At 37.6% G+C, this 13,898-nt stretch overlaps 1 protein-coding gene across 1 annotated transcript in view; it reads right to left on the bottom strand.

Moving 5' to 3' along the window:
- The window catches only part of RAMP3 (receptor activity modifying protein 3), a 47,018-nt gene that overhangs the window by 20,655 nt on the left and 12,465 nt on the right, over nucleotides 1-13,898 (bottom strand). Inside the window, exon 3 of the mRNA XM_075705019.1 lies at nucleotides 13,621-13,753. Coding sequence (XP_075561134.1) covers nucleotides 13,621-13,753 — 133 coding nt within the window. The remainder of the gene's footprint in view (nucleotides 1-13,620; nucleotides 13,754-13,898) is intronic.

Below are 13,898 nucleotides of genomic sequence, written 5' to 3'. Positions count from 1 at the left end.
TGGATGTTGGCAACACCAGGGGAGCCTGGTGCACTGGCTCTAAGGGGAGTTGCCCAGGGGGTGGAGTGGTGTGGAGACACCATGGCCAAGCTCTGCGATAAGGGAACTCGGAGGAGTACCACGGCACCAATAAGCTGCATAATTGCTACCCTGAGCCAACAAACTGTCATGATTTTAACAAAGTGCTGTCCTTTTGGTAAACTTTGCTCATTATAATATCATTATAATAGCAAAACACACCTCCATCCCAGAACGTACCCGCCTCTAAGGTGAGACTACTCCTCACTGAGCCTGCGCTCTGAATTTTTCCGAGCCTATACCTTTAAAACAAAGCAAGAAAGTTTTACACCAATCATAATAAAGTATGTATGACTACAGTCCCTCAAGCTCCACCTGAAAGGTAAAAAATAGTATAAATTAGCCTAAGAGAGAGGGGATGTTAGGGAAGATACCATTGTGTAGTACTCTGACCTCTGGGATCAGTCGATGGGCTGAGCCTCTCTTCCCCCCCCATCAGGACGCCTTTGGGTAAGAATCTAACACTTGGTTATACCAGGTGCCTCCCCGGGAAATTTAGAAACCTCTACAGAGTCGCTTTTATGTCTTTTGATGCATCTGTGTTTTTCTAAGCTTTGGTATTTCCATGTGCCTTGCAGTCAGTGAATTTATCACCGGTAATCCAAAGAACCTGTGTGTCTGTTGCTTTAATAAATTGCTTTGATTTATTGGTCTAGCCATGATAGTGGCCATTGAACGCGACCAGATGCTTTAAGTGCGGCTGTGATAGTTCATGCAGCACAACTAGATGAAAGGTGCCTACATTATTTGTGAATCCGTAATCGTGATAGTTCAGTGTACTGAACTCGACCAGACTTATAATGGTAAATTGGGTGCCTTCCAAAGCCTCTCTTGACGCAATAATGGCACATCACCTGTGAAAGATTACAAACCCTTGCCATAAGAAAGCTATTATAGGGTCTGTAAATTTTTAAGCACTGTGACTAGCCAAGTAGTGGTTTTACTTTTTAAGCCTTTATCTACTTCCTCTTTGGATGATGAAAACACTGCCTTATTTTCACACTGATAGTAAAAATACTATTTTTTTTATAGTGCACAGCAACAGTCAAAAGCAGAAACAATCTCACATTTTTGTAGCTATTTTTTCATAAGTAGTAACACTAGTACCTTACACCTGTATGCTCTACATGTCAGCCTAGATATGTATTAGGTATATATACTCCCCAGTAATATGAAGCAAAAATCCATGATAGATTACAGTGCAACATAAGAAATTATACATAACATAGACTCTCTTAAGATCATTCTGCTTCTTAAACTACCTTCCTGCAGATAAAAGTCAGACTCAGGGCCTCAGTGATAACTCCTAGTCCCACAAGCTCCATAATGGAGGCAGAACCCAGCTCTAGATGCCAGAATGTTCATTTTAACATTTCCCTTCCCAAAACCATGCCTACGTTATGAACTGATACTCACCTTAACATTAAATGGTACATTTCAGCAGTCACTGAAATGTGTGAAGGACATCTGTATACCCAAGAGAAAGATGAAACATCAGTTTCATGAAAGCTGAAAAGAATGGTGCTCTTAATTGCTCACCTATACACTATGCTGTGGCAAACTCTGTTCTTTCCACCCCTTACACATTCAGCTCTTACAGAAAAAATCTTTACTTTTACAAGCCTGCTGTACCTCTATTATTTTTTATTAAGTACTATAGCTATTTCATACATTGCCATCAAGTTTATCAATGCAGCTAGCAACGTACATGTCTGCCCTTTACAAATCATACAATAGGCTGTAGAAGGTGACTAATGTTTTCAAGAGTGTAGAACACTGCATTTGTTGTCTTGGATATACTTTCCAATGTTGAATTATATACTGTTTTGCAAGGGTAAATAGAAATGCCAGAGGCTTGTCAGTTAACCATGTAAAATACTTTTTTTAAAGTATCATTATATAATAAACTTCTGTAATTGAAACAAGACCCTGAATACAGAACAAATGGGTAGTATTAATTCATACCTCGTTGTGCTGTCAACAGTTAACCATATGACTAATACCATATGTAGCTTCAAGCAAGAAAATCTTTTTTTTTTTGCCTCTGCTGAGTTAATCTGGGTTATTATATGTTCGTGGTTGACCCGTTTAGAAAACAAGAATGTAGAAACTGTCTTGCAAACAAAAACAGAAGAACCACAAAAGTTTTTATTAAGTATTCATTTTCATAACACATTTATCTTCTTTTGCATTTTCACTGCCTCTAAAAATATACTGTCCATGGTATTTGCATTGCATAATTGATACCAGTCTACCAGTTATGCCATATTATTTTACTACCACATAACTTTAGACAGAAATCTTATGTATTGCTTATTTTGAAATACAATCTTTAATAATAAGCTCCATGAAGATTGTTTTCTATTACTGATCTTGCCACAGTAAAATTCAAAGAGGGCATGAAAGGTGTTGAAAGGGCATATCAGCTGACAGTCATGAGATTTAATAGCAGAGTACTTTCTAACATCACCTCTAAATTGCTTACATTATTTTTTGCAAGTGACTTTAATCATTAGGATTATTATACACTTTCTATCTTGAACTATTTGTTGTTTGAGTTGGTAAAGTAAGCACTGACATACCGATCCCACCTTGTCAGTGCAAGCTACCAGGCATTACTCCAATGCATCTAGCATGGTACACATCAATTTGACTCACAGCACCCGTGCTAAAATATTGTAACTGGTGTCTTTCTGGTGACCTTAACTTCACCAGTGTTGAAAATTCTTTCATAACTTTAAGAAGCAATTATCAATATTTACATTGGTGACCTTTTGGCAAATGCTAGATTTCACTCTCTTTTTGAAAGCAATGACTCATGACAAATAAATGTAACAGATGTCAAAACTTGTTGAAAAAAGCACTTGAAAAACTGAAATCGGATATTAAAAATTGAAGAGTTTTCAGCTTTGGTAATGAAAAGGTCATTTTTTTTCCTACTTAGCAGGCTCAGAAGATCCCTCTCTTTTCTCACGTTGGTAAGAATTTTCATAAAGATTTGCAAAATTATCTGTAAACTGAAGAATAGGAAGGACTGAGCTCTTAAACAGCTTGAAGAGATGGAGAATGGGCTGCAAAAGCACATGATTTTGGCATGATAGAGTCATCATCATTTTCTCAATGCCAGACCCAGAGTCTCCAGTGGTTTAACAAGAAAGAAACAGTTATCCTTGATGACGAACAAACTCCAATCATCTTCTCTTCTCCCCATTCCTCACCAATGGTATCCCTGAGTTGAGGCTTTTGTAGACTGCAGTTACAACATGTGTTGTGGTATAAATAACAAACAACATTGTTTTACTTCACCAAATCTGAGCTTTTGGAAATTTGTGTATTTAATTCAACAGCCTCCCAAAAGATTGGCCAATTTCTCCTTATCCTGTTCATTCAACCCATTTACTGGTTTCAAGGAAGCTCTTCAAAGCAAGGTTTTCTTTGTAAAAAACAAGATTTTCCAGTGTCTAAAACAAAAACCCAAGAAATCTCATCAGATGGAAAGCTGATAAGGCTTTGCTAGTTTGTAGCATAGCTATTTCTACAATATGCTGTAGAACAAAGTGATGGCTTTGCATTTATAAGAAAAATGGTCTGCAGATCTTCACAGAATTCATAAATGCCAGTGTCCTTAATAATAATTAAAATTCAGAAGTCATACTTAGAATAATTCATTAAAAATTAGATGTTCATGAATGTTTTTCACCACCTTTCTTCATCATGTAAGGTGACCACAGCAGACAAAGATTTAGGAGTGCATTGGCATAACTTTGCACTAAGGAGAGAAAAAAATATTAGAAATGTGTGTCCAAAGCCATAAGCCTATTCAGTCCCTCATCTGGAATTATCAAATATAGATTTCATTTTCACAGCCATGAATTGTATAAAATGTCCTTCCGTCTCCTATGTAGTAAAGGAGAAAAATTATAACTGCATTAAGTAACCATATTTCAGCCTCTGCATCTATCAGGAGGAAAGAAATTATGCAGTAATGGAGTATTCTTGCCTGTTGTGGAATTCTCGTCTCTGAATTCAAACTAACCCCTTTATTCACATTCATCAGGACATACTCTTATCTACACAATATAAAACAAAGCTAAAATATTTCATATGAAAGTAATGGAGATTCACCTGAAATGCCGTTTCTCTTAAAGATATTATAATATAGCCTCATTCAGGGAAAAGCTGTGCCCTTGGATGGACTTCGCAGCAACTTTGTGGCTAGAACTGCTGATCACAAACAGCACATGAATGCACACATTTTCAGCACAGCCCCGCATCTGGCAATCTGGTGAGATTTTATGAACTGTAGGGTTCTTTTCTTTCCAATTTTTTAAATAATAGATGGCAAACATTATTATTTCTGCAATGAAAAAGTGCTATTGTCAGCTACCTGCATGATGGCAACACAACTGCTCAAATATGACATTCTTTTCCATTACTTTACTTGCTCGCACCTAACTGATTTATAAGCTGCTTTTCTTTGCTTTTGAAAAGAAAAGCATGAGTCACAGAAGGAAAATAATAGGTTATTGGGGGTAATTAATACCTGGTTTTGCCACTGCTGCCATGACCTCTAGGAGTTTTTAGAAGGATTTTTTTAATACAAAATTACTGTAAGTTTTGATACTTGAAGATGTGAAAGAAATACACAGGTAGAAAGGATGAAATATCAGCATTATCTGCATTTCACTGAGAGCTTAAAAAAAAGCAGCAACTGCATCTGTATGGGAAGCCCAAAGGAAGACCACCCTATTAAAGAAGTAGAAAATGCTAGCATCGACCACAGCAGTCCCCATTTTTCTATACTGCATCAAACACTAAATGGAAAATAAATTACACTGACATGAGGCCACATAAAGTGCAGGTTTCTTCAATGTTCCTTCACAGAGACACTAAGCTGACAAAGAACTTTTTCTTCTACAAAATCTGGGCTGACAAAACTGGGAGGGGTTACACAAAGCTAAATAAGGAATTTTGGTTCCCTTCCCCAGTAAATCTTCAGGGAAAAAAAGAGAATTATTCTTCAGACACATATAGAATATTACTCAAAAACATTGCAGAAGATAATCTGGAGAGCAGGCAACAATACAGTGAGCTCTCCTTGTGTAAGCACATTTGTGATTTGCAGCATTTTACCGTGACTTTGTCCAAGATAAAGCATAACCAATGTACTAGTCTGTCTACCGGGATATAAATCTTAACACAAATACAGACACAAACACCTCTACATGGCACATCTGAGGAAGAGTGGGACTCCCTTTAATCAGTACTATTCTGGATCTAAAGTCACATGTGTGCTGGCCGCTCAAAGGTTCAGATCCAGGCAGGCCCAGTTTGTCTTCCATGTGAGAACATCACATGCAAAAATCCCAAATTGAAGCTTTTCTGATAATGTTGGAAAAAATGAGCCAGAGGTGTCCGCTTTCTAATTGTGAGCCATGTTACTGTGGGAAGAAATTAGCTCACACAAATCAGTGCCTCACCTTAGCTGCAAAACACGCACAGTGGTTTGTCTGAGGTTTTCACAGTACATTCCTCTTCTACAGATGTTTTGACATTAGCAGCTGGATGCAATCACCGATCAGCATCTAGATCAGACTTCCTGCAGCAGTCAATGGGGAAGATGAAAAAAACTTATACAACCGACCAAGAAAATGACTCAGTTTGGAGGGCTCTTACATACACACTCAGCCAGCAGAAGTTATTAGGCCCAAGCTTTAAGAACTGAGGGCATACAATTTCATCTTGGATTGCACATGTTTCTTCCACAGTTTGTTTTCCCATTGATCTTAATGTCATCTGGCTTTCTTTTCTTTAATATTTTACTATGTTTCTTTGAAAACTAGGCACTTTTATGATTAGTTTAGTTTAGTTGGGCCAAATTCTAACAGGCAAAACTCCCATTGACTTTAAAATTGAGCAACAGCTTTAGGACTATTTTTCCAGAAGATTAGATCAAATTTGGCTCTAGTCATGCACATCTTTTTTCCTTAATTCCTTTTTCAAATCTTTAACATCTGTACAGAACATGGGTGGACCTCCTTCGTCATTTTGAATGGGATTGAAGCCTATTGCTTCTGTTTATAGGATTCATTTTTGATGTAAAGGGTTCTAGGAAAACCGCACTGAGGCTGTACAGAAAATAAAATGGTTGTTCAGTGTAGGGACAGACCTTGGACCATGCTCACAGCAAAACAGAAAATTCCACCAGGTACGCACATACATGCCATGAATCAGCTTCAGACATATAGTTAAAGACAAATTTTGCCCTCTGCTATTCTGCTAAGGACTCAAACTTAGAACTTTGGAAAAATCAGAATTGTGACATCTTCCAGATGCCGTAGAGCAGCACTACGCAGCCACTGCCTCACAGCAAATTAGGGGCTCTCTGGCCCGTGAAGGCAGGCTTGATGAGGTAAAGAGAAATTTAAGGACTGCAGGAAGAAGTCTGTTAAAAGCAATGCTTTTGCTGAAACAGAGGAATCACATCTCCTCATTACATGCACTACTCTGCTAGAACTCTCTTCCAAAACACAAATTGAAATATCACCCTCAGCCTCTCGATCCACAGCCATTCCTTGGCTGGCAAACACAGAATGATTGGCTGGGAGCTCCCAGAGTAGCAGGTATGCAGCTTTATACACTTGTGAGATGACTGTTGCAACAGTAATATTGGCTTGAAGTAACAGAATATCTTACACTGCAATAGATGACACCTGACTAGATCAAAGATAACAATCAAATCCTACATTTCTCATTTTCAGTCCAATAGCAAATAAATGTTACTGAGGCTGGTCTGTCCCCTCAGGAAATGTTTAGTGGACTCTAACACTGGAAATTACATATCAGCACTATCTTTTGGATATTACATTATCAACTGTTATTTCATTTATTGATTCAGCCAAAGAAAAGCACTCTGTAGCTTGCTTTGGATCATGAGTTTGGAGATGCGCTCCTTAGACAACTCCAAGCTGGCATGCCTATGTGGAGACTCAGTTTAAGAGAGGGCTGTTGGAGTGACAAGATATGTAAGGATGTAAGGATACAACTGAGTAAGCGAGCAGCAGAAGACACGTATAAAACATGTAGGCATCCGGTTCTCTTTGGCGAACAGAATGTCTTTGAAGGAAGATCACTTTCTGGGCTTACTTGACATCGCTGTCCCTAATGACATCAGAGAGAGACTGATCAGCTCTACTCAGACACATAAGGATGCTCTGCACTATAACTTTCCCTGTCCAGAAGCATGCAGTATCCTGCCCTCATTTTGATTTCCTGATACACTTGGCGGAATGATGGCAATAGGGTTACATTCTTTAGTGGCATCTGCTGCCCAGTGCCCCAGACACACAATGTGCATCTTCTGCCTAAAACAGGATCCTTCTGGCAGCCAAGTAAATTAAGCATCAACTCTTTTAACATTTCAATCAAAGAAAGGAGATGGCCTGTGACTAAATATCTACGTCACGGTCAACTTGGCTCTTCCAGTAGTGCCCCCCTGATTATTTCTCTGTATTCTTACAGCTTAAGAATTTTTATTGAAGAAAAACTTAAACAAGCTCAAATCAATGACAAGGAGATCCACATACTTCTAAATAGAGAAGGTGTTTGGTGGTATGTCAACAAAAAGAGTATGTGACTGTCAGCAAGCAATGCCATTAGCCCTATTGCTACCACTGAAAATACTTTGTTTCTAGATATAATGATATAAAAAAAAGGAAAGCTGACTGGATTGTGCTACAGTATAGTTCAACTTGGACAGTTTTTTTTTAACTGCTGTCTTTGAATGGAGTTACTGGATGCCCTTAGGAAAAAAAGTAGTAACTCTCTGTGTAAAAGGACTGCAACGCAGGATTAACCAATAGCAAAGATGAAAGTTAATCTAACAAGACTTGATATCATATACTAAGAACAAGTTTCTAATTAATCAAAGCTCTTTATATATGTCTCTCTTTTGGTATACATTGGTACTAAAGCTTTTTGCACTAACATACCATATAGATCTGTATTTCTCACCTCTATAGTGTTTGTTCTCACAGCAACCAATCAACCAGAAATGCATACATGGAGTCCAAAACATTTTCTTATGGATTTTTCAAATGAATCTTTTGGGACTTTTGTGTGAGCAGATACCACATGCTTCCTTATAATCACTGTATTTCATTCATTCATGTTTAAAGAATGAATGTTTTATCAAATTTTGTATAAAAAAAACGCATGAAAAATCATGGTAGCCCTTGAATTAATAATAAATGCAACTGGAAAACTAGTGATAAACAAGTAATTGCCATTCATGGAGGGCAGCTGCAAAAGTTTTGGCCCAATATCTTAATCAACGAAGTGAAGCAAACAAATAATTTTTGCTTAAGTATGCAAATAGTATAGTAAATGGTGAAGAAGGAGTAGATGTTGGTGTAGTTACACAGGCTGATCTGGATCACTTACAAATGTGAACTTGTCTAAATCATATGCATTTTAACACTGGTGAATGCAAGATGATAGATCCAGAAAAAAATAATGTACGTCGCACTTACAAGTCACTCTGAAAGGGACTTAAAATCATGTACAGCTTTTAGAGCACATCCTCCTGGATAGCTAGATAGCTACTAGATAGCTAGGAGTCTTAATGCAATACACAAATATTTTTGGCAGAAGAAAAATGCTGAATACCCACTAGGATTAGAGGGAAAAATACGGAGTCTGTATATAGTACTATGCAAACTACTGCTGGGTGAAATGTTCAATTCTAGACTGGAATCCACTCTCCAAAAGAAAAGCTGCCAAAACTTGCAAAGGGTTCAAGATGTCTGAAATATATGCATTATCATGACAGGCTTTAAAAGTTTGATCTTAATTTACCAAAAAAAAAAAAAAAAAAAAAAAAGTGATTGAGAGGTAACTTAAAAGTGACTTGCTTGTATTTAATTGGGAAAAAAAGGATTTCTGAGAACAGAATGAATTTTACTGTATCAGGAAAATATGTAAGAAGGTATAATTGCTGGGAACTGGAGTCAGGCAAACTGATGAGAAATAAGACACATTTTTCTCTGACTGTGAACAGTGAACCCTTTGGAACAATCTGTCTAAAGATGTAATGGATTAATACTTATTTGATATCTTTTAAATGAAGAATTGATACCTTCCCATAAGATACTCACAGGGTTTAAGATAGTGACTACTGGGCAGATTGCGTGGCCTGCATTATTCAACAGTGCAGACCAGATGGCCATAGCCATCTCTACAGCCTCAAAATTACTGAAATGCTAGTAAGTACACTCAGAAATGTCTGGAAAATGGGGATGCAGAAGAGAGAAGAGACATCAGTGCTTGGCAGCAGGCCAAAAGCTTAACGAGCCACTGAGAACCAGCACAAGCACATTTTGGTCCCATATTTCCTTAGGGGTTAGGGCAGGGAGAGACAGAGAGATCTGTTTAGAGACTGTTCTAGCTAAATTGTTTCCAGAATCTAGTTAGAAGTATTTAGAAAACCCTTTCATTAGCTAAGAACAGAAAGTAATCTACGCAACTACAATAAGCAACAGTTTTTCAGGTTCATGTAAAACAGCTCTGGGTACTCCCATCTTCATCTGGCCTCTTGCTTAAGGAATTAGTAATACTTGGCCTCTCAACGCAGTCCCACTGTAACCAGACCAGGATTTATCACATTAAGCACGGTGAAAAAATTCTGACTGTTAATAAGGAGCTTAGGTTTGTGGACAGTAGTAGATTTTACATATTTAGTTGCTGTTGCTAAATATTAAGCCTGTAATACAGAAATATATATGTTATTATGTATACCTTATTATATATATAATATATATGCTAGCATATATATAAAAAAAACCCAGAAATATGGCACATTAAGGTCAAGAAGCTTTCTGCAATTTCCAGTCTTCTGGCGAACAAAAAGTCTATTTGCTTTTGTTAACTCCCCACATAGCTTTCACCCACAATTCAGTCTCTGCTTGTTCACTTGCTATGTACCATAATTTCCTATCATTTAAACCACTCAGTTGCATTTTCATCTTCAGGGCTCCCTCTGAATAGCCTAAAAGCATCAGCAAAACTGTGAACAGCTGATCCCCTCTTATGCCAATGAATGTCTCCAGCTGTTTTTTGAAGGTTTTACCTTTCTTGTAAGGTATTTCTGGTTGGCCTTCATATTCTGGTGTCCAAGCATGAACCATTGAAACCCACAGTGTCTAAATGACTTAAAATATTTTAAAATCCCACTTGGATCCCTCATCATATTTAAGCTTTCAAATACCTTTGGACAAACTGGCTCAGAGTATTTGTATCCTAATTTTTGCATGAATCCTCACAGAAAAATGAGAAAACTAATAGGGAAACTTTCTCCTGATAGTGCTTCTGTAAAACTTTACCTGAAATTTTACAGTTTATATATGATCGCTACACATTTCCAGCAAGATCAAGATCAGCTGTGGAGGCTAAAACTCTTATATTGGTTTCCAGTACCAACTGCCACACATGAGAGCCTCATCTGTTTAAAATCAGTCAAAAGGCTGCTTTTGAATGAACACGAGTTTGTTAAGAACAAAGTTAAGAAATAAGTAATAGACCTGTCAGAAAATCTTAGGGTATAATTAAATTACAGCAAATTGAAGTCACTGAAATCTCTCTTACGACTGTTTGGCCAAATAGCAAAGCAATGCAGATAACGGCTATTTACAATCCCATAACCAAGGACAGCTATTTACTGTGAAGAGCTACAACTCCTCCATAAAACAAAGAGTTTAGATAAGCAGATTTCCATAAATTATAAGATACAAAGCCAAATTTTGCAAGATCTCTGTAAGTGAAAAGCGCCATGGAGAAATTACTGTATGAACAAATGGTTTGCTTCATACAAAAATCACAGTTTTAACTCGCTATCTGATACAGGTTGACTGATTTCTACTGCTGGAGGCTAGATGTAAAATCAGGGTAAACTAATACTACCAGGTTTAAATATCTGAATTTTAGGTGACTATGGCTAGAAATACCGTTTTTTCATTAAATTGTCAGAATACTCCAAAAAAAAAGAAATGTTTCAGTCCATCCATCAAGGTTCCTCCAATGAGCTGGAAGAAATTAGCCTATATGCTTCTTATATAAAGCATGACATCAACTCACAATGTCTGTTCTCCAAAGAGTAAAATTCTTAAAAGCAGATGTAAATGTGCTGTTTCTTCAGTGCAATGAACCCATAAGACAAATGTGTAATCAGACGGATAATGCTTGATTAATACTTGATTCAGGAAATAAATTCCAAAACAAATTCCTACCTCTACTCTCTCCTAAGCTAGAACTTGACATATAAGTGATAGAAAGAAATTTTATAAAACAGTACATGATGTAAAAATGTAAAAAAATTTTCTTTGGAAGGCGCTGGAATTCTTCTGGTACTGCATATGGGGAAAAATGAGCAACACCTCTGACTGACCAATTTCTTCAGACAAAACAATCTCCTTAGATAGGCAGGAATTTCCTTGTACAGGGAACAAAAGTGACACCAAAGGAGAAGCGCAATTAGAAATGATAAAAGCAAGGTGGATTCTTAACACTAATTGAAAGTCAGGAGAACTCAGAGACTTCAGTCACCTCCAAACCTGGTAAAAACCTTGCACCAAAATATTTAAGCTCTTGAAGGCTTGCGAAAAGCTGCCTGCTTCTTCACCTGCACTAACAAAGGCAGAGTCTAATATCATGACCCCTGTAGGTACCTTTCTCTACTGCAAGTAGACCCACTAGTTGAGGACACTTATCAATATGAACAAGATATTAGCAAAGAACTCAGTTTTGTGAGTATAATACCACTGTAACGAAGATCAAATCTTCCTCCAAAATATGTAAAACAACGTGTACCTAGATGAGTTACAAAATTAAAATTATTGCCCCATAATGTACAGATATTTGTTAAATAAATTTAGCAGTACCAGCTTTGCAAGGATTTTCTTTTCCTTTGTATATGCACATTTCTTTGTCAGATTTAAATGCAATTTCTGCCAGCTGGATAAGAAGGGCTTATTACCTCCTCTTGCTCTTCCCCATGGTTGGAGAGAGCTGCACGAATGCATCTTTCACTCCAGTGCCATGAGTTTTAAGCATCTACCTTTTAAAAGATTGTAAGGTTGTAAAGTTATCTAGGGCGTGCAGATAAAAGTGCTAAGAAGGAATAGCATCTAAGTTGTTAATATGCTGTCAGATTATGAAACATTATCAACAGGTGGGACATCTCAGCACGGGCGTCAGTGGTAAGAGAAACATGGGGAACTGCAACATAGCACAGCAGTCCAACATTTCATTATCTATCATGTGTGTTGGTGATCAGCCAGTTAAAATCTTGCATAAGGTGACTGCAAAATCTTGCATCACATGAAGTGATACTAAATAGGAGACAAGACCAAAGATGACATGAGACAAGAAAATATCTGGGGCTAAATGACACCGTAACAGATGTGGTGACAGCTAGCTTGTGGCTACCCTGCCAGCCCCCAAAACAGCACCAGTGCAGTTTCAAATCCAGGAAGATGTTCTGCTTCAGGCTGGCTTGCACCACACCAGAGCTAATTCACTTGACTCTCATTTTCTGAAGTGCTGAACACCTGCAGTTTCCTCTGATTTCAGTTGGTGTAGAGGGTACTCAACACTTCCGAAAACCAAGCATTATGCATGAGCAGACATGCTCTGAAGAAGCAGATGCTCCACAAAGCCAAAAATGCCACCAATTACAGAAGCCCCGTGAGTTTCCTTCAGAGCAGAGTTTGAAGTGTGCAGCTTTATAGAGATATTTAAATACCTCTACCAACTAAAGAACAGGAATAGAGATAAGAAAATAAAAATGCCACCTTCTCTACTGTCAGTCTTGCAGTATTTTAGTCATCCAAACAAAATGTGTGGTGCTCACTCTCTTCATGCTATCTGGCAGGCAAAGAAACAAGCTGCAGCAGTTCCAATAGGATAAATCATTTTACATTTGGACAACACGATCTCACACAAGATGTGGATTTCTGAAACTGTGTCTGAGGAAATGTTCCTGTTGTCTTACTGAAAAAAAGAAATCAGAGGAAGGAACTGCATTGCTACCAACAGAGAAAACAGAACAGTGTGATTGCAAAAGCACATTGCTTTAGTGGTTTCACAGAAACAAAAAAAAACCTAAGTAACATTTGCCTAAAATGCACAGAAATATACATGAAATATAAACATAAGACTCTGAGGTAAAAGCAATAGCAGCTAGTATTGATTAGCCCACTGGTTAGTTTTTATTCAAGTCCTCTATTTTGTGCACTCTTTGAGTTGAGCTGGGTCTCTTTGCGCATGTGGCCATATTGCAGGGACTTAAGAGCTACAGCTTAGCCCGCTGCAACTGGCAACCGAATACAGGAGGCTTTCAATTTATGTGGAACACAAACATTTTACATGCATTAGGGATATATTAGGGATGTAGGCATTACAGTGTTCTTGGTATTTGAGGTGATCCTTTTTTTAAAGGACAAACACCATTATAAGGTGAGAACTATCGAAACCAAAACTAACTCTTACATGATAAATTCTGTCAGGTTGCACCACTTTTTAGAGTCCACTTTCTTCATCATCTCTTCAAAGGATTTTCCACAGGCAGGCAACTTTTCTAACATGAGAGATTCATTGCAGAGATTAGTTTGTTGACGTGCACCTAGGTAAAAGCAGAAAGCACCTTAAATCTCAAACATTGAAATAGAAGAAACATGAACACATCACTCACAAACTCCTTCACATAATTCTGCTTGCCACTTATATTGTTGTAAACTTACCATTCAACTTTCTGAACTATTTTAGAA

The sequence above is a fragment of the Pelecanus crispus genome, chromosome 2, assembly GCF_030463565.1.
Source record: "Pelecanus crispus isolate bPelCri1 chromosome 2, bPelCri1.pri, whole genome shotgun sequence".
In the NCBI taxonomy this organism is placed as follows: Eukaryota; Metazoa; Chordata; class Aves; order Pelecaniformes; family Pelecanidae; genus Pelecanus; species Pelecanus crispus.
The sequence above is the reverse complement of the archived record's forward strand: the minus strand, read 5'-3'. Positions and strand labels throughout refer to the sequence as shown.